The 18,729-nt window shown below is 51.9% G+C and overlaps 3 protein-coding genes across 11 annotated transcripts; 1 reads left to right on the top strand and 2 right to left on the bottom strand.

Annotated features, from left to right (window-relative positions):
- Positions 1-1,053: 1,053 nt before the first annotated feature.
- MRPL10 (mitochondrial ribosomal protein L10) lies at positions 1,054-8,789 on the bottom strand. Of its 4 annotated transcripts, none has more exons than XM_054256324.2 (6): positions 8,567-8,789; positions 5,452-5,621; positions 4,293-4,457; positions 3,934-4,078; positions 2,493-2,615; positions 1,054-2,070 (listed from the first exon to the last, which is right to left on the bottom strand). In XM_054256324.2, exons 2-6 carry the CDS (start codon positions 5,554-5,556, stop codon positions 1,817-1,819), a joined length of 792 nt encoding a protein of 263 aa, XP_054112299.2. In that variant the 5' UTR covers positions 5,557-5,621; positions 8,567-8,789; the 3' UTR covers positions 1,054-1,816. The 4 variants fall into 4 exon arrangements, with proteins under 4 accessions (XP_054112299.2, XP_078230392.1, XP_078230393.1 ...); XM_078374266.1 differs by having other exon boundaries at positions 5,452-5,678; positions 8,719-8,789; XM_078374267.1 differs by lacking the exon at positions 2,493-2,615.
- A 158-nt stretch (positions 8,790-8,947) lies between these two features.
- On the top strand, positions 8,948-14,897 carry LRRC46 (leucine rich repeat containing 46). Its single transcript, XM_002748543.6, has 8 exons — positions 8,948-9,264; positions 9,363-9,468; positions 11,520-11,628; positions 12,609-12,655; positions 12,893-13,002; positions 13,258-13,327; positions 13,544-13,686; positions 13,964-14,897. The coding sequence occupies exons 1-8, from the start codon at positions 9,255-9,257 to the stop codon at positions 14,332-14,334; spliced, it is 966 nt and encodes a 321-aa protein (XP_002748589.2). The 5' UTR covers positions 8,948-9,254; the 3' UTR covers positions 14,335-14,897.
- Positions 14,889-18,497, bottom strand: SCRN2 (secernin 2). 6 transcript variants are annotated; one of them, XM_078374264.1, is made up of 8 exons: positions 18,468-18,497; positions 17,880-18,053; positions 17,396-17,577; positions 16,649-16,848; positions 15,991-16,206; positions 15,732-15,897; positions 15,469-15,649; positions 14,889-15,202 (listed from the first exon to the last, which is right to left on the bottom strand). In XM_078374264.1, the coding sequence occupies exons 2-8, from the start codon at positions 18,051-18,053 to the stop codon at positions 15,044-15,046; spliced, it is 1,278 nt and encodes a 425-aa protein (XP_078230390.1). In that variant the 5' UTR covers positions 18,468-18,497; the 3' UTR covers positions 14,889-15,043. The 6 variants fall into 6 exon arrangements, with proteins under 6 accessions (XP_078230390.1, XP_078230389.1, XP_054112296.1 ...); XM_078374263.1 differs by having other exon boundaries at positions 18,428-18,480; XM_054256321.2 differs by having other exon boundaries at positions 14,889-15,649; positions 17,396-17,583; positions 17,886-18,053.
- Positions 18,498-18,729: the final 232 nt, after the last annotated feature.

The following is an 18,729-nucleotide window of genomic DNA, read 5'->3' as shown; positions in this document are numbered from 1 at the left end:
GTCACAGCTGCTGTTAAAAGGGCTGTAACGCTGGTCCCCACTTCCCTTTGCCCTTCTGCTGGAGTACTGTGCCCAGCTGCTCAATTCTAATGAAAAATCTGCTCTTAACAAAGATCTAAAATTCATTCAAATGAATGTGGCACAGACCTACAGCTTTAAGTGCAGCAAAGTGTTCTGGAAAGAAGTAGGTGGGGCCTCAGGTGAAGGATGAGATTCAAGTTTCTTCTCCGACCCCAAAAGTGACATAGGCCACGTATCCCCTCCACTTCATCCTCACCGGGCTTGGTTTGTTTCAGGGTCTCACATATCTCTCAGGGATGCCTGCTGTCTTGGCTCTATTCAGAGTCTCAGCACTGCTCCAGCCATCCCAGGAGGAAGGCATTGTTAGCACCTGGCAGGGTTCTGGGAGGGACAAAGCTGCTAAGGAGCACTGGGCAGCACTGGCCAGACTAGCTCTGGCATCTAGGAGCCTCAAGGGCCTTTTAAGCCACTTTCCAGTGATTAAACATCCCCGGGCATACAGCACAGGGAAAGGCACTGTGGGAAGCTGGTCCTGGCCCAGGCTGCAAAAAAGCTGCTGCAGATCATCCCTGCCAGACAGTACCTGTCCAAGACTAAGGAAGCAGTGGCATCGCTTCAAGTCCAAGAAGGAATGTTGAATAGCCACCGTCCCCAGGTCACCCCTGCATCCACCCAGAATGTGCTCCAATCGAGGATGGTGCGCTTCGAGTTAAGCATCCTATCTTCCTTTTTAGGAACTTCTGGTTCACCAAGACTTGCATGAGGCCTCCTACTCTCCTACTCGATAGAGCCCTCAGAATTCAGAGAATCCTACTTTCCCCCAGCCCTTTTGTTCAGAACCACCAGAATTGTTAGCTAGTGGGCACAGCTGTCAGCTGCCTTTAACAGGGCAAGCACGCACAGGATGCCACTGTGGCAACAGGTACAGAGGAAGAGGATTTTCCTAGGAAGGGAAGTGAGACTGAGGAAAGTCAGAGGACAGAGAAGCCCCTGAGAATAAGTCTATAGGGAGGACAACTGTGGAAACCATGAAACAGAGGAAGTAGAATGCATTTCATTTGAGCATAAAGCAGTGCTCCCAAACTTTCCACAGCATGGCACACCCCAAGGGCGGAGAATTAACATCCAAGCACACCAGGATGGAAGATGGGACCCACTTCTGGGTAACCTGATGAGGAAGCTCCAGTGTAGAAATTCAGGATGCAGTCTTCAGAGCAGAGAGGGCCTGGTTCAAATTCACGTTCTGCCATTACTAAATGCATGACCTTGTGCAAGCTACTTAATTTCTGTTCCTTCTTTGTGAAATGGGTACCATGTGGTCAGGAGTTCAGGAATTAATACATGTACAGTGTTCAGCATGGAGCCTGGCACACAGCAGGCTCTCACCAGGTGCCATCCTCAGCACAACTGCTTGGTTGAGCTACTATGGTAGTGGCAGGTTGTGATCCAAGAGGGTGGGCTTAGGAGCCCATGCAGCAAGGGGCAGTGACCAAGGAGGCAGGGGTAATAGCCTTCTCTTTTCAGCATCTCTGCCTTGGACCTGGAGAATGGAAAGAGACTTTGCTCCTATCAGGTCCCAAGTTGGGAAAACTAAGGACAAAGCCAGTGACTGATAGCCTCCATTTGAAAGGGAATCCTTTGCATCTCAGAGTGGCCTATACTTGACTATCATTGTTAGCGAAACCCAAATGACAAATGCACTCCCTCACCCCAAGTTCTTCCACATCTCCCATGGAGGACAGCACAGCCAATAGGGCAGAGTGTATTTATGGGCAGGGCTGGCTAAACAAGCTGGCTACGAGTCCGGAACACGGTCAGGAGGATCTGGCTTCCCGTTGGCCAACACAACAGAATCCTCGCGTTGCTGTCTGATGTACTGGTCCAACAGGGTGGTCAGCTGGAGGGGCTGGTGCTGGAGCAGGGAGTGGGTCTGGGCCGTGATGCAGGTGAGGCCTCCTACAAGCTCCCCCTGCACCAGGGGCAAGCTGGGGAGCTTGGAATAGTTGATAAAGCCCTCCCTGCTAAGGATAGTGTCATCGATGCAGCCACCTGGAAGAAAACAGGATCAGTTGGGTTCCTTGCAGATGCCTTTCTTCTCTGAAACAACATTCTGACTTTAGGAACTTGCTTTCCATTGCCCTTGTCAAAATCCTGCCTTCCCCAGGACCTGGGTTCCACCGTGCCCCTTGCCACTCCCACTCTCTTGGGATCGATCCCTATTTCCTCACTCTTCCCTCGGAAAACCCTTAATGTATCCACCTGGTCCCAACTCCCATTTAGTGTTTCCTAAACTTCCCTGTAAATAAGAATTAGGCGGCCAGGTGCAGTGGCTCATGCCTGTAATCCCAGCACTTTGGGAGGCTGAGGTAGGTGGATCACCTGAGGTAAGGAGTTCGAGACAAGCCTGGCCATCATGGTAAACACCACCTCTACTAAAAACACAAGAATTAGCCAGGAATGGTGACAGGCACCTGTAATCCCAGGTACTCGGAAGGCTGAGGCAGGAAAATCCCTTGAACCCGGGAGGAAGGGGCTGCAGTGAGCCGAGATCGTGCCATTGTACTCCAGCCTGGGTGACACGAACGAAACTCCATCTCAAAAAAAAAAAAAAAAGAATCAGGCTGGGTGCAGTGGCTAACACCTATAATCCCAACACTTCTGGAGGCCAAGGCAGGAGAATTGCTTGAACCTAGCAGTTCAAGACCAGCCTGGGTAACATGGTAAAACCCAACCTCCACAAAAAATACAAAAATTAGCCAGGCATGGTGGCATGTGCCTATAGTCCCAGCTACTCAGGAAGTTAAGGTGGGAGGATGGATTAAGCCTAGGAGGTCCAGGTTGTTGTGAGCCATGATTGCTCCACTGCACTCTAGCATGGGCAATGAGAGTGAGACCCTGAATCATGGAATGGAAGGAAGTAATGGGAGCTATTATTTAATGGCTGTAGTTTCAATTTTAGAAGATGAAACGTTCTAGAGATGGATGGTGGTGAGGTTGCATAGCATTATGAATGTACTTAACACTGAACCGTACACTTAAAATGGTTAAGATGGTAAATTTTATGTTACGTGTATTTTACAATTAAAAAGTTGAACAAATATCATGGAGTGTGGAGGGGATATTAAAATCACAGATTCGCCAGACACGGTGGCTCACGCCTATAATGTCAGCACTTCGGAAGGCCGAGGCAGGAGGATCACCTGAGGTCAGGAGATCAAAATCAGCCTGGCCAACATGGTGAAACCCCATCTCTATTAAAAGTACCAAAAAAATTACCTGGGCATAGTGTCAGGCACCTGTAATCTCAACTACTCAGGAGGCTGAGGCAAGAGAATTGCTTGAACCCAGGAGACAGAGATTGCAGTGAACCCAGATTGCGCCACTGCACTCCATTCTGGGCGACAGAGTGAGACTCTCAAAAAAAAAAATAATCAGATTCCTATCACGTCCCCTCCCTATAGAGCCCTATGAAATCCTGATTTCCAGGGGACACATGCACTATTCTTTATCCCTTAAGTAAGTTAGCATCAGGGGAGTCTGGGAAACATTGGTCACTTGCCCTCAGCACTCTTTACTTGGGCTACTTGTTTTAAATATCGTCATCTGTGTGGGTTTCGGCATCTGCTACCCCACTGTTAGACTCAAGGTATCTGAATTTTTCTCCCCCTGTTCCATATCTGCCTTCCTTAGTCTTCCCTCCAGTGCAGAAGTGACCTGGGGTAGTGAGACAACACAGATGTCTGAATGACAGCCCTCAATAAACATGCTGGTGACTCAGGCCCCATCCATGAAAGGATATTCTCTCCAAGAATGTCCATGGTTTTACCAAGACAAGCCTAGCAGATGGCAGCAGGCTGCCAAAGCACCTGCCCCTCTTTGCCCCACCCCTAACTGGCAGGGTTGCTTGCTCACCTAGCAGCGGCAGGAATGGCACAGTCCTTAAGATCCGTACCATCTCCTTGACCTTGGGCTCTTCACTGACCAGCAGCATGTTGTGCCCCACAAAAAGGGGCAGCAGATTTTGGTACTTAGAATCCTCCAGGAAAGGCCTCAGGACCTGGGACAGCATAAAATAATGGTTTATCAGGAACAAATGGGAGGAAGAGCCACCACGTGGGTCATGGGCCACATTAGGCTGAGGATACAACCCAAGGGTGGCTCACAGAGTAGGGGCGTAAGAAGTATCATCACTGGGGAACAGACGGTGAGGTCTGAGTCTGGTGGGGATTCGGGGAACATGGGCAACCCATGCCAAGGGGCCCACTCCCTACCTGGTTGGGGTAGACCTTCACTAGGATCTTGTGTTTCCGCAGCCGGTGTCGCATAAGAAGCTTGTCCTCTGCGCTCAGAGCCACATTCTGACAGACAGCTATCATTCGGTTGTCCTGGAAAACTGCTGCTATCTCCCGGCGGAGAAGCCTGATGAGGCCTGTCTCCTGAAATTAGAAAGCGATGTCCAAGGGTATATCAGCTGTCACTTCTCCTGGCACCTTGCTCCCTCTGTGGTAGGTTCTAGGGCTGCCAGTGATCCCCAAATGTGCAAAAGATCAGGGAACAAGTAGGATAATTGGATCCCCGACTCTCAGAGACATGTAACATCTCCCACTCCTCTAGCCTTTCACTTTCATTAGATATTCGCAGTCTTTAGCAGTGTTTTCCAAACCTGAGAATGCTCAGTTCCACTCCCCCGAAAACAGGTCTGCAGTCTGCCCCAGTCAACAGTGCTTGACAATAATATTGTCAAAATTACTTCGATTATCAATCTGACACTATACTCACGTTGAATTATTTTACCAATCATAAATATGACTGTTGTGCAGTGTTAGCTTAAAATTGAGACATTTGGCTGGGCACAGTGGCTCATGCCTGTAATCTCAGCACTTTGGGAGGCCAAGGTGGGTGGACTGCTTGAGGCCAGGAGTTCGAGACCAGCCTGGCCAACATAGTGAAACCCTGTCTCTACTAAAAATACAAAAAATTAGCTGGGCATGGTAGCACGTGTCTGTAATCCCAGTTACTCAGGAGCCTAAGGCAGGAGAATTGCTTAAACCCAGGAGGCAGAGGTTGCGGTGAGCCAAGAACGTGTCACTGCATACCAGCTTGGGTGACAGAATGAGACACTGTCTCACAAAAAAAATAAAAAATAAAATAAAGATAGGAGAGATACTCTCCCAACCGCACCTGTTAGGGTAGCTCTCACATCCACAGTTTTGAAGACAAGAAGAAAATTCAAAAGGCCTGTCCAATCCAGAGCCCAAAAGCCAATATAGAATCAAGGGCAGATTTCATCTTAAAGTATCTGGATCAGGCAAAGTGAAATAATGATGTGAGTGACAATGACTGAGAGTCATACCTCACTATGGCCAGAGACAAGATTACTTTCATCGACCATCCCACCATCAAGTGACATGTACCCAAACTCCTCCTTACTTCCTGTGGGGGGCTGGGAGGAGATGGCAGGCATGTTGGGTTAACGGCTGGTTTCGGGGGGATATATTCAGTCACAGCCATCAGCTTCAGTCGCTGAAAGTGCATCACACGACGGTGGCGGGTAACAGCCTTGGAGCCATAGCGGACAGTCTGGAGGGTAGGCAGCAGACCTGGGAGGGTATATAGCAGCATCCTTAGATGCAACCTCTTGGAGGCCCTAGTTTATCCTAGATAGAGAAAAAACACCCCCTAGCAAAGAAAACCACAGCTCATAGAGCTAGACTCAGCACAACAGTGGGATAAAGAATTATCTGCCAAAAATTCTAAATTTCCAAAGCTTCTCTTCTCTCAGTAAGTGACCTGAGGTCAATTACTTAATACCTTGAGGCTCCCATTTCTCCAGCTCTTCTTTTTTTTCTCACCAGGCTGGAGTGCAGTGGCGCGATCTCAGCTCACTGTAACCTCTGCCTCCTGGGTTCAAGCGATTCTTCTGTCTCAGCCTCCCAAGTAGCTGGGATTATAGGCACGTGCCACCATGACCAGCTAATTTTTTGTATTTTTAGTAGAGACGGGGTTTCTCCATGTTGAGCAGGCTGGTCTCGAACCCTAGACCTCAAGTGATCTGCCCATCTCGGCCTCCCAAAGCGCTGGGATTACAGGTGTGAGCCACTGCATCCAGCCTCCAGCTCTTCTTAATGTGCAGAAATGCAAGAAAAAAATGAGAACCAAGGAGAAAATATTTTGAACACATTAAGAGAAGAGGTGACCAGGGGCAGTGGCGGACATCTGTAATCCCAAGACTTTGGGAGGCCGAGGCGGGTGGGATCACTTGAGGTCAGGAGTTTGAGACCAGCCTGGCCAACGTGGTGAAACCCCATCTCTACTAAAGATACAAAAATTAGCCGGGCATGATGGCATGTGTCTGTAATCCAAGCTACTCGGGAGGCTGAGGCAGGAGAATCGCTTGAACCTGGAAGCCGGAGGTTGCAGTGAGCAAAAATCACACCATTGCACTCCAGCCTGGACAACAGAGTAAGACTCCATCTCAAAAAAAAAAAAAAAAAATGAAGGGGAGGAGGACAGGATTGAATACACGTTTTCTTAAAATGGTCAAATAATAAATATTTTAAGTTTGGGGCCCATGTAATCCTTCTCTAATACCCAACTCTGCCAAAAGCAGCCACAGACAGTATGTAAACAGAGAGCAGAAGCTGTGTACCAATAAAACTTTATAAAACACAGTGACTGGCCCTGCCATAATATGCCAACCCCTGGTCTAATCTAGTGGCTCTCAAGATATGCCCCACCTCCAACCCAACCAGCAACATCAGCATCATTTGAGAACTGGTTATAAGTAGAAATTTTGCTGGGTGTGGTGGCTCACACCTGTAATCCCAGCACTTTGCAAGGCTGAGGTGGGCAGCTCACTTGAGGTCAGGAATTCAAGACCAATTTGGCCAACATGGCAAAACCCCATCTCTACTAGAGTACAAAAATTAGCCAGGCATGGTGGTGCATACCTGTAATCCCAACTACTTGTGTGGCTGAGCCATGAGAATCGCTAGAACCCAAGAGGCAGAGGTTGCAGTGAGCCGAGATTGTGCCACTGTACTCTAGCCTGGGTGACAGAGGAACACTCTCAAAAAAAGAAAAAAATAAATATAAATTCTCAGGCCCTGACTAGACCTACTGAATCAGCAACTCTGGGGTGGAGCCTAACTCTAGGGTGGAGCTTAAAAAATAGTGTGCTCTTTGTTTGTTTTGTTTTGTAGAGACCAGATTTCACTATTACCACGGCTGGTCACAAATGGTATCTTAACAAGCCCTCCTGGTGATGCTGACGCATGTTAAAGTTTGAAAACCGCTGCTCTAACCACTGCTGTGACATCCTCTCCTATGATTTGAAGAGAAGAAAAAAAGTTACACCATCCTCACAGCTCAGACAAGTTTCTCTTTCCTCCTCTCTTCCTGTTTACAGGCAATGCTACACAGCATCCCACAGTAAACGAGACACTTAAAAGCCCAGAGCCAAAGTGACCTCTTCATCCTCAACACAAGGCCAAGACTAGAACTTCCCACTTTCAGCCATTCCCAAGGCTGAGTGAGATGTGACCTCAGAAAAAGGTCCAGATAGAAGGCAGCTCTAGCAATCAGAGAGTATGGATATTTGCTGAAGTAAGAGGTCTTATTGCCAGCAGCTACAAAACCTAACTGTTAAGACTGTAGGCAGGCTTTGAAATCATATGAAGCTGGATTTTTTTTTTTTTTTTTTTTTGAGACAGAGTCTCACTCTGTCACCCAGTTTGGAGTGCAGTGGTGCGATCTCGGCTCACTGCAACCTCTGTCTCCCAGTTGTAAGCGATTCTCATGTCTCAGCCTCTCGAGTAGCTGGGACTACAGGTGTGTGCCACCACACTCGGCTCATTTTTGTATTTTGAGTAGAGTTGGGGTTTCGCCATGTTGGCCAGGCTGGTCTCAAACTCCTGACCTCAGGTGATCCGCCCGCCTCAGCCACTGCGTGAGCCACTGCGCCCAGCCGAAACTGGATTATCTCTCTTCCACCACTTAATAGCTGTGACCTTGGCCCAGCCGAAACTGGATTGTCTCTCTTCCACCACTTAATAGCTGTGACCTTGGCCACCCAGCTGGTCTGAACTCCAGTTGCTACGTCTGTAAAGAGGAGACGGGAATGCCTTTCTCACAGGGTGCTTTAGATTTAAATGATTTAAAAGATTTAAATGAGCGAACACATATAAAAACAGTTATCACAGTGCCTGGCCTATATTAAGTGTTCAAATCTATTCATTAAACAAGTATTTGTTGCACACCTACTAACATCAAGCACCTCCATCTTAATGTCTCAGCCTAAATGTCACCTGCTGGCTATGCTGAATGAACACGGTTCTGCCCTTACAGAGTTTAATAGAGGAAACAACCAACTAAACGAATGCAAAATTAGATTGCGACGCGGCTAAGTAGTCAAGGGGACTTGAGAAGGTGACATTTAGGCTGAGACATTAAGATGGAGGCATAATGCAAAGGTCTGGGCGAGGAGTGGTCCAAGCAAAAGAAACGCTGGAGACTGGCAACAGCTGGACGTTGTTGCTGCCATTACCAGAGTCTGGAGCACAAGGAACTGGACGGGGTAAGGAGGCCAGAGATCTAGCTGGGGTCACAGATTACGGGAAGAATCAGTAGTAGAGCAGGACAGATGAGGACTAGAGAGCGCCGGCAAGACACGCCGTGAGGACCTGAGTCACTCCTTACCCGCCTGGGGCAGGAGACCCCCTCGCAGCATCCCCGCCACGGCCGCAGCCAAATCCACCGGAAGAATGGACGGAAGCGGAGCGGAGACGGAAAGAGCTAAGGATTGTGGGGTAGCGAACCGTGGGGCCGGAAGCAGTGGGCTTACCCGCCTGCTACGTTTGTAGCACGCATGCGCCGAGCCCGGCCAACGATGCCTGCGTTTACCACCCCACTCGGCCTCCAGTATCCTAGCAACGACTCAGGCTTCCTAGGAAATGCTCCTTTCTCAACCATTCCTGCCCACAACACCCCAACTTGCTACCAGCAAAGCCCCTCCACACCCCTCAAACTCCAGACCCTTCACATCAATTTACTGTTGTCTTCGACCTCACCCCAGGAATTTTCTCTGAATCAACCCCTTTTCCTCGTCTCCCAAGTCTCTGAATTTCTTTCTCCTCCTGCCTTCCTGGGTTCCGCCATCCTTAGGGACCGCCCAGGCTGCTAGGCTCCTTTTCATTCTTCTCCCGCCTCAGACCAGCAGCCTTTTATTTTAGTTCATGGCTGGAGGTGAGTATGGAGGTAAAACGGTAGGTAGAGCAGTTGGAAAACTGGGGTAAAGCCTCCAAGAATGAGGAAATGTGACTGTTGGACTCATCTTTTCACAGCTAAGTCTGCTCAGAGTCCAGAGAAAGGGGTCGTCTGCATCACTGAAGCCCTTATCACTAAGCGGAACTTGACTTTCCCTGAGGATGAGGAACTGTCAGAGAAGATGTGAGTGCATGGGGGAGGAAAGAGGTGCTAGAAGGCTGAAACACTCAGGATAACCAGGTCCCTGAGCTGTATTTATTTGTCAACTGATCTTTGTCTCTCACCTTACTTACTCCACACATCCAATCGGTGGTAATGTCCAGTTGATTTTCCCTCCTTAAAAATAATTCCATTTCTGTCCAGGCATGGTGGCTCACACCTGTAATCCCAGCACTTTGGGAGGCCGAGGTGGGTGGATCACTTGAGGTCAAGAGTTTGAGACCAGCCTGGACAATAGAGTGAGAATCCTGTCTCTAAAAATAAAAGTAAATTAGCTGAGCATGATGGTGCACACCTGTAGTCCTAGCTACTTGGGAGGCTGAGGCAGGAGGATCACTTGAGCCCAGGTATCTGTGGCTGCAGTAAGCTATGATCATGCCATTGCATGCCAGCCTGGGCAACAGGGTGAGACCCTATTTCTAAAACAAACAAACAAAAAATAAAGTATTTTTAATTACTGTTTTAGAGACAGGGTCTTGCTCTGTTGGCCAGACCAGTCTTGACTCCTCAAACAATCCTCCTACTTCAGCCTTCTGAGTAGCCAGTGATCCTTTTAAATAACAAATCTAATCAGGCACTCACTGATAGAAACTTCCTTGGCTATTATCTCCCAAATAAAATCCCAATGCCTAAGCATGAGTTGACTTCTGCTAGCTTTTCAGCCTTATTTCTGGCCACTCTCCGAAAGTGTACAACTTCCCACAGTGTGTTATCACAAGTAGTACCTTACTACTCAGAGTATGTGTGGAGGGGGTGCAGGGGTAGGGCAGCATCATTGACATCACGGTGGGGCTTGTTAGAAGTCTCAGCCTCTCCCCCGATCTACTGAATTAGAATCTGCATGGGCATATTAGAGTTCTGCTTGAAATGCCTTCTCCCCATATCCCCCTATCTTCATGGCTAATGCCTACTCATCTGTCACCTCCTCTAGGAAGTATTCCCTGATTTCTTCTACTCTGAACTTAGTGCACAAGCTATGTTCTCCCTTTGTCCCCTGTACTTGCCTCTATTATCCATTTGTCATAGATGTTTGGCCTGCTGCTTCTTTCTTTTTTTTTTGAGATGGAGTCTTACCCTGTCACGCAGGCTGGAGTGCAGTGGTGGGATCTCGGCTCACTGCAACGTCTGCCTCCTAGGTTGAAGCGATTCTCCTGCCTCAGCCTCCCATGTAGCTGGGACTACAGGTGTGCCACCATGCCAGGCTAATTTTTTTTGTATTTTTAGTAGAGAGGGGTTTCACCATGTTAGCCAGGCTGATCTCAAACTCCTGACCTCAGGCAGTCTGCCTGCCTTGGCCTCCCAAAGTGCTGGGATTACAGGCGTGAGCCACCATGCCCAGCCTTTTTTTTTTTTTTTTAATGACATAGGGTCTTGCTCTGTCACCCAGGCTGAAGTACAGTGGCATAATCATGGCACACTGCAGCCTCGACCTCCTGGGCTCAGGTGATCCGCTTGCCTTGGCCTTTCAAAGTGCTGGGATTACAGGGTGAGCCACCATAGCCAGCCTTCCCTGCTTCTCTAATAGTAGGCAGGCACTATCATTTTTCGCTAGTAGGCACTCAGCCAAGGTTGTGGAATGAATGAATGGGTGGATGAACAAGTGCTTTTTCCTCCATGAACCACTGAAAATGAAGGTGAGGAAGGATCTTTCTACAGAGTGTCTCATCTCTGTCCCACCCCTGCCTCCACCATCCAAGCTGGCCAGAGGAAGGCTTCTCTTGCCTCCAAATCTCTCCAAGAACTATAAGCTGCTATCCCCCAACTTCCCAGTGGGCCCTTGGTCCTCTCTCTCACCCTCCCCAGCGCTAACGATAGAGATCCAAGCCTGCAAGTCAAGCCAGTTTCATGATCTAGACACCACCTCAAGATGTCAAGATGTATCTCACATCTGATCAGAATCACTTGGCCAATTACCCCTCCTTGAAACCCCTTCCCTCCTCCTTCTCTACCATTCTCCCTGCTAAGAGACCACATGAGTGGTTCTGTAACACCACCCTTACTGACTCTTCTCCCAGGTTTCACACTCTTGCTGAACTGCAGACTGTCCGCCTGGACCGGGAGGGGATTACTACTATCAGGAACTTAGAGGGCCTCCAGAATCTTCACAGCCTCTATCTGCAAGGGGTAACTTCTTTCCCCACCCCATCCCATCCCTACCCTTCCCCTCCCCTTGACCCCTGTGGGCCTAATCTATCTCATCTGAAAGGAGCCAACCAGGTCATCTTGCCCATTCCCTGGTGTTCAGGCAGGCAGACCTTCATTTAAACCATTCCCAGATGAATGAATTCTCCTGAATTGAAAGACTAATTCCCCCAAAATAGATCCTGAACATGCTCTTGAATCCCTGCTCTTTAGACACTTCTCTTGGTCTAGAAGTTCTTCTTGGCATCTACTCTGAATCTTTCATGTTAAATAGCTCCAGCCCATGTCCTGCTTTGAAGAAGAGGAAGAGGAAACTATGAAGATTCCTCTACATCCTTCGGATCCTACTTGAAGGCTGTTTGGTGGTGGTGTTGGTTGGCTGATCTTCAGCCTTCCCCTGGTTGAATATTCCCAGCTCCCTTCAACTTTCCCCATAGGAACTTTACCCATCAAGTTAATGTAGGTACACTCATTGTTCTCTCTGTGTATGAAAGCCACCACCAAGGCCCTTACCATTTCCCTGGTGGCTTCTTGGTTTCCTTTTCTGATTCCCAGGTCACTCTTTGGTTGTGGAATCAGAAGAGTATACTTAATCAGGCTTAGATACCCCAGGTTTAGGCTGGGTGTGGTGGCTCATGCCTATAATCCCAGCACTTTGGGAGGCTGAGTTGGGTGGATCACCTGAGTTCAGGCTGGCCAACATGGCGAAACCCTGTCTCTCCAAAAAAAACAAAACAAAACAAAACAAAAGATACCCCAGGTTTACTCCCTTAACCATCCCCCTGGAGAAAGAAAATCATCTTTCTTAAGGTGGTGGCAACCTGTTCAAGGAGTGGGATGATCATTCCCAAAGTGCTAGATCTCCAGCTGCAGCAGACATGGTCTTAGGGCTTTGTTCCTGTAAAGGGCCCCCCACCCATCTGATCTCAGCTTGGTTTCCCCACCTCGATTTCTTCTTGCAGAATAAGATCCAGCAAATTGAGAACCTGGCTTGCATCCCCTCCTTGCGGTATGTGATGCCAGGGTTCAGGCAGGGGAAGAAGGGTTGGGGGAGCCCAGCCACACCCCAAAGAACTGGTTCAGATTTCTCCAAGCCTGGGTCCTTGTCAGCCAAGGGCCAGCAAGCCTAGCTCTACTCCCTCACCCCAGAAGGCCATGTGTCCCCACTGGTGTCAGGTGCCCTCCGCTTCTCCTCCAGCTGTTCCATGATTCAGCTCTGCCTCTCTACCCCTTCCTTCCCCTACAGCTTCCTGTCTCTGGCAGGAAACCAAATCAGGCAGGTGGAAAACCTCCTGGACCTCCCGTGCCTCCAGTTTCTGGACCTTTCTCAGAACCTGATAGAAATGTTGAAGCTGGGTAGGAACCCACTTGCCCTGGGCCCTGGCTCACCAAACACATCCCATGTGGGGCCTGCCCTTCCCTCTGTGCCCATTTCCCTGTGCTTGTATTAGTCACACTCCTGCAGGTCCATACTTCATCCTTGGGGGGCTCAGGGGGCAGGGAGTGGCTTTGGAATAGAAAGTGGGTATGAGAAGCCCATTCCCATTACTTACTGGGCTTTTGGCTAAGATCAAATGTGAACCCTATTCCCTCTTTCTTTGCTGTGTACAGATGAGTTCCCCCAGAGCCTTCTTATCCTCAACCTGTCTGGAAACAGCTGCACCAACCAGGATGGCTACCGGTGAGGAGTGGAGGGTGGGAAGAAAGGTCATGCCTAACTCAACCCAGGCCCCTCACAGCCTGCAAACCTGGGGTCACTGTCTGTGGCACCTTCTCCCCCACCTCCTACCTAGCTCATGAGCCACCACCCCCCAAGTGTGGGTGCTATGGTGCGTGTCTTTGCATCTTCCATGCCAGGGTGCCCTCCTGGGTAACCTCTGCTCTGTCTGCTCTGCAGTGAGCTGGTGACAGAAGCCCTGCCACTTCTCCTGGACCTGGATGGGCAGCCTGTGTTGGAGCGCTGGATCTCAGATGAGGAGGATGAAGCCTCGAACGATGATGAGTTCCCAGAGCTGAGTGGCCCATTCTGCTCAGAGCGAGGTAACCCTGCTTCCCAAGGCTTTTAGCCTCCCCCAGAGCCCACCTCTGCCCTGTGGGACATGAGGGAAGCTAAGGGCAGTGATGTCTGGGGAGGGGAGCCCCAGGTTCAGATCAATATCTGGGCCAGAGCCAGGTGGCAGTCATGGGTCCCAGGCTCAGGCTCCTTCCCACAAGGGATGGCAGGGAGCCAGCCAGAGACCTCCCTGAGCCCAGGGACCCTCCTGCTGAGCCCAGGGCTCCACCCACCTTGCACCTTCCATCTCCTGGCCCTGCACAGGCTTCCTTAAGGAGCTGGAGCAGGAGCTGAGCAGGCACAGGGAGCGCCGGCAGCAGGCAGCCCTGACAGAGCACCTGCTGAGGATGGAGACACAGCCTGCCCTCACCGACCTGCCCCTGCTGCCTGGGGTGCCCATGGCTGGGGACAGCAGCCCTTCTGTCACTCCTGGGGAAGGGAAGGAGACACTCCCCGAGGCCGTCTCCTCACCCCAGGCCTCCTCTCCCACCATGAAACCATGCACTGTGGTTCCCAGGGGCCAGCAAATCTCTCTCTGGGGAAGGAAGGGGGCGCGAGCAGCCACAGCCCCCAAGGCCTCTGTGGCTGGGGCCCCCAGCACAACCAAAGCTACGCCCAAAAGAAGCCAGAAGTGATACTCTGTGAACCTTTCTCTATGAGTGGAGTGGGGCCTGCCTCCCTTCTCAGACCCCTCACCTGCCCATTCCCAGTAAAGTGTCTCTAGGCCTTGAATATACTTTTTGTGTCACTTGGGGGTATCTTGGGGAAGCAACCGGTGAAAGCACCAGGAAACAAAACACAGAGCCCAGTGAGCCACCTTATTCTAAAGAGTGAGTCTGGAATCTTACAGGAGCTACCCACAGGGCAGGCATGACTCAGGCCCCCCCATGCCTTCCTGGCTCCTGTATGGGCAAGAAGTGGGCACTGCCTCATGGAGGATGCTGCCTCACCGCCACCCCTAGGGGGGGCCCTTCCCCGGTCCGAGCCCAGGACCAAGGAGCTGTGGTGCTAATCCTCCCCAGCAGCAGCCAGCTCCTGTCCCTTCCCTGTCCTCCTGCCTAGTCCCCATCACTGAACCATTCATAAGAATAAGGACACAACCACAGGCCCTGCAGCCTGCCCAGGGCTGCCTTTGGGCCTCATTTGGTTCTCCCACCCCCACTGGACCTGGAATAAAGTTCACTGAACAGAAAATAAAGCACATTTATTAAGGCAAAGGCCAAGTTGGCTGCTCAGAACATGGCCAAGGGGTGTGAAGGGATTGCTCCAACTTCAGCACCACCAGCTCAGGGCAGTTGGCTGCAGGGGTCCAGGCCCACCCCAGGCCAGCAGAAGCTGTGAAGCTTACACGTAAGCCTGGCTCTCCCTCTTCACGAAGGCCTGGAAGAGGCTGCCCAGTTCCTGGAAGGGTGGGGCCCACTCGCTGGCCAGCAGCCCCCGTACAGCCTTGAGGCCTTCCTGCTCCAGATCCCACTGTTTCTGCCGGAGCTGCTGCTCCCGATCCTGCCCCAAGGGAAAGTTGAGATGAGTCTGTCCAGGACAGGCTTCCCACCAGAAGAACAGAGTACCACCTCACACAGGCAGGGAACAGAGTACCACCTCACACAGGCAGGAGAAAGGAGAGACCTCCCCAATATTCCCCTGGGCAGCTGCCGGCTTTGAAGGGAGGAGCTCCTCTCCCCAGCTCCGGAATCTCCTCCATGCCCAGGTTCCCTCATTTTTCCAGAGTCTGTTACCCCATCAAGGTAGCCCCATTCCCTGGGGGATACCTGATCACTCTCCATCAGCCCCAGGGCTGCCTGGTGTCCACGGTAGAGGATGTGCCGGCGATCTACCTGAGTCTGGAATCGGGGCAGGGTCCGAACAGGGTCCTGTGCTCCAAAAGTGGGGGACAGCACCTGGGGGGCCTGGGCCACCCCCACCCCGAAGATAAAAGGTTTGAACACAGACCTAGAGGGGCACAGAGGTGACAGGATGGAGATATATCAGATCCTCTCTTCTTATTGACCTTCCCCACTCTCATTCTTCCCACCTGGATGGGTCTGGCGTGGCAGTGAGAAAGTGCACGCAGGGCTGCGTGGGATCCTGGGGCAGGACGGACACCATGCTGGCGGTGGTGCGAAAGCCACCCGAGTCCATACAGATGCCACTCTCCTTGTCCCTGAGGATGCCCATCATCACCTCTGCTGTGATGCCCCCTGCCAAGGAGTAGAGGGGGAAGCTATGGGAGGCGAGAGTGGCTGGCACTGCTGTGGCCCTCCTAGCCCTCAGCCCCTCTACCACTCACTGACCTTGCTGTTGCCGCAGCAGCTCCCGTCCTGCCAAGAAGCGGGCCTTGGCAGCCTCCATGCGCACAGGCTGCTGGGTCAGGGAGAAGACCTGAGCAAAGTCAAAGGTGCCCTGCCCATCCCACCAGCCCTGGGCCTGGGCATGGGTCTGAAGCTCCGGGTGTTGGGCCGAGATATCTGTGCCAATGCTCAGCTGGTTGGAGATGTTTCGGGCCCCCTCTGTGGAGGAGATAGGGGAGCCTATAAGGCGGCTCATTTACCACTATTACATACCTGGCATCTATTCTAAGCCAGGCACTGGGTGAGGTGCTGAGAGCATGGTGAAGAGAACGACCTACTCTCGTGGAGCCTACAGTGTAGTGGGGGAGGCAAAACAATCAGAGAGAAATGTAAGCTGGCAACTATGTTGAATGCGAGGCAGAAGTACCTGCTTGCATATAAACAGGAAACCTGACCACCCAGGGAAGTGCAGGAAGGCTTCCCAGAGGAAGCAGCAGGCTACAGCACAAGGAAGACTTTCAACTGAAGGGGAGCAGCGTTCCCAGGTGGACTCATCTCCCATCTCCCTGAATGTCCCGACAGGCTTGTAACTGGATCAAGCACCTCCCTACTGCTACCATCTCTCCCATTTCCCAAGGCTGGCAGAAAGGGAACGCCTCACCCTGGATCCTCTGTGCAGCCCAGAGCCTCCCAGCTGTCTCCAGCACCCACGCCTCAGTGCGGTCAGCCAGCAGGAAGGTGTTATGGTAGCAGAAAGGTGCAGGGTCCTCCAGGCAGCTGCCCCCCTGCCCATAGCGCTCCAGTAAGCCTGTGATCACATGCAAGGCCTCCTGGGCAGAGGTGCTCCGTTCCAAAGCCAGCCTGGCAAGAGAGAGAGCCAAGGGACAGAAGGGTGCCAGAGGGATCAATGGCTGGTGGCAGAAGCTCCAGGAAACAGAAGAGACACAGAGAGGTTTGGTAATAGGGTCAAGTCACACAGCAAATCTGCTGGCACTGATCGTATCAAACACAATTATGCCAGTGGCTTTCAATACTCTGTGGTTCCTTGTGCTATGCTCTCAGGGTTCCATGAAAAGGCTTAAAACACAGTTTCAGAGAGAGAACTGTGCTGAACTCCCGACCTCTCTCCGCCCAGAGCTGCTCCACTATTACTGGTTTTATAAATTGGGACTGTACATGAGATTTCAACTGAAAACAAATAAATAAACCACTGCTCTTTTTCTGGGCCAGGAGACATCCAAAGGTGACTGCTGCTGCAGCTTCCCTCACGAGGGCATGAGGGCAAAGTCTGCAGAGAGGAGAAGGCCCCTGTGAACCAGGCTGGGGGGAGGGGAGGATGGGCCCAGATCAAAACTCGGCCCCCAGATTTCTGGTGTGTCAGGGAGATGAGGAAGGGCAGGGTCTGCACCTGAGGAGGTCCATGCCCAGCAGGGCTTCCCCCTCCCTAAGTGGCTCCTTCGTCCACACAGCCTCGTTGCCAATGCAGACACCATGCTCGTTGGCGCCCATCTCAGCCCCCCACAGCCAAGAAGGGCGGCTCAGAATCACAGCGTGCGTCTTCGACACCTGTTCCACCTCAATGTAGGTGCACTGGAGGTGAGGGAGGAAAAAGGAAGCATCCATTCAGAAAGGGGCGGCACCTGACGCGTGCTGGCACTCTGCCAATACACCTTATATATCCCTTTGAGGAAGGTCTCATTCCCATTTTATAGAAGAGGAAACTGAGGTAGACTGAGGCTACATAATGGGCTCAGGTCCAGGTTAGTATACCTGAAGCTCATGCTCTTCCCACTACTTCTGGCAGCCTCCCAGGTGTGGCGATCAGGGAAGAAAGTCTTAGAAGAATGCCGAGATCTGCCACACCTTCCAGCACCCCATAAGGCCTAACCCACCTGGAGCCGGCTCCCAGGAGTGTGAGTGCCTGCGGGGACAAACACCACCTCCTGCACCTCGTCCCTGGGTCGGTCTGAATTCTTGGCAAAGATTACAGCCGGGATGGCTGAGGCCGGGGGCACCGAGACAAAGCAGTCGCAGGAACATGGGGCGTCAGGGCTCGACGATGCCATCTGGGGAGAGGTGGGGTTGAGTGCGGGCCTCTTCATAACCCTGGCCACGACTCCGCCCGGGGGAGCCTCCTCCCCCTGCACGTGCAAACGACGCGCAGGGAAGACACCGCCGTGGCTCCCGGACGCTCGGCGCACACACCATGCACGGGTGTGCAGGAACGGAGGTGACCACTCTCCCCAGGCTCCAGGCTTGGGAGTCAGCAGGCGGGCGCTCCGAGGGGCCCGCCCCCACTGGGAGTCCCAGCCCTTCGGAGCAGTGGTGGGACAGTCTCCCTCGCTACCCCACCGAGAGTCCCGCGGCCCTGCGCATGTCCAGACACCCGACCCTCTTCCGTCCAACCCTTCTCTCACCCCCAATACTGTATTGCCCTTACCCTCTCTCCCTCCAAGAACCCAGCTCGGTCCCGAGCTCACCTCCTCCGCTTCTGCCGGGGCCGTCCCATTGGGCGGAGTCTCTCACGTGACCTGGAAGGCCTTAGGCCTCGGGGTCGGAGCCGGAACGAAGCCTGCAGCTCCGCCGTTTTCCACCAGGGCGCGCGCCTGCACCACTTCCCGCTCCCTGCCATACCCGGGCGCCCATTTCAGGCCTGATAAAGGCTGCTCACCCCATGAAGCGGGGGGGGGGGGGAGCCCGCGTGAAAAGGGAGACTTTGTTAGAGAGAGGGGACTTTTGGGG

Source organism: Callithrix jacchus, chromosome 5 (genome assembly GCF_049354715.1).
Source record: "Callithrix jacchus isolate 240 chromosome 5, calJac240_pri, whole genome shotgun sequence".
Classification (NCBI taxonomy): domain Eukaryota; kingdom Metazoa; phylum Chordata; class Mammalia; order Primates; family Cebidae; genus Callithrix; species Callithrix jacchus.
The sequence above is the reverse complement of the archived record's forward strand: the minus strand, read 5'-3'. Positions and strand labels throughout refer to the sequence as shown.

What these genes read in the sequence shown, in the direction of transcription:
- MRPL10 (XM_078374266.1), bottom strand. Translation starts at nt 5,643, where the DNA reads ATGCTGCTATATACCCTCCCAGGTCTGCTGCCTACCCTCCAGACTGTC. An exon ending in TGAAGGTCTACCCCAACCAG is followed by an intron (nt 4,079 to 4,292) that starts GTAGGGAGTGGG and finishes ATGCTGTCCCAG; the next exon opens with GTCCTGAGGCCTTTCCTGGA. An exon ending in GCCATTCCTGCCGCTGCTAG is followed by an intron (nt 2,616 to 3,933) that starts GTGAGCAAGCAA and finishes TTTTTTTTTGAG; the next exon opens with ATGGAGTTTCGTTCGTGTCA.
- LRRC46 (XM_002748543.6), top strand. An exon ending in GAGGAACTGTCAGAGAAGAT is followed by an intron (nt 9,469 to 11,519) that starts GTGAGTGCATGG and finishes CTCTTCTCCCAG; the next exon opens with GTTTCACACTCTTGCTGAAC. An exon ending in GCTTGCATCCCCTCCTTGCG is followed by an intron (nt 12,656 to 12,892) that starts GTATGTGATGCC and finishes CTTCCCCTACAG; the next exon opens with CTTCCTGTCTCTGGCAGGAA.
- SCRN2 (XM_054256321.2), bottom strand. Translation starts at nt 18,053, where the DNA reads ATGGCATCGTCGAGCCCTGACGCCCCATGTTCCTGCGACTGCTTTGTC. An exon ending in CTCACACTCCTGGGAGCCGG is followed by an intron (nt 17,584 to 17,885) that starts CTCCAGGTGGGT and finishes TTCCTCCCTCAC; the next exon opens with CTCCAGTGCACCTACATTGA. An exon ending in GCTGCTGCGGCAACAGCAAG is followed by an intron (nt 15,898 to 15,990) that starts GTCAGTGAGTGG and finishes ACTCCTTGGCAG; the next exon opens with GGGGCATCACAGCAGAGGTG.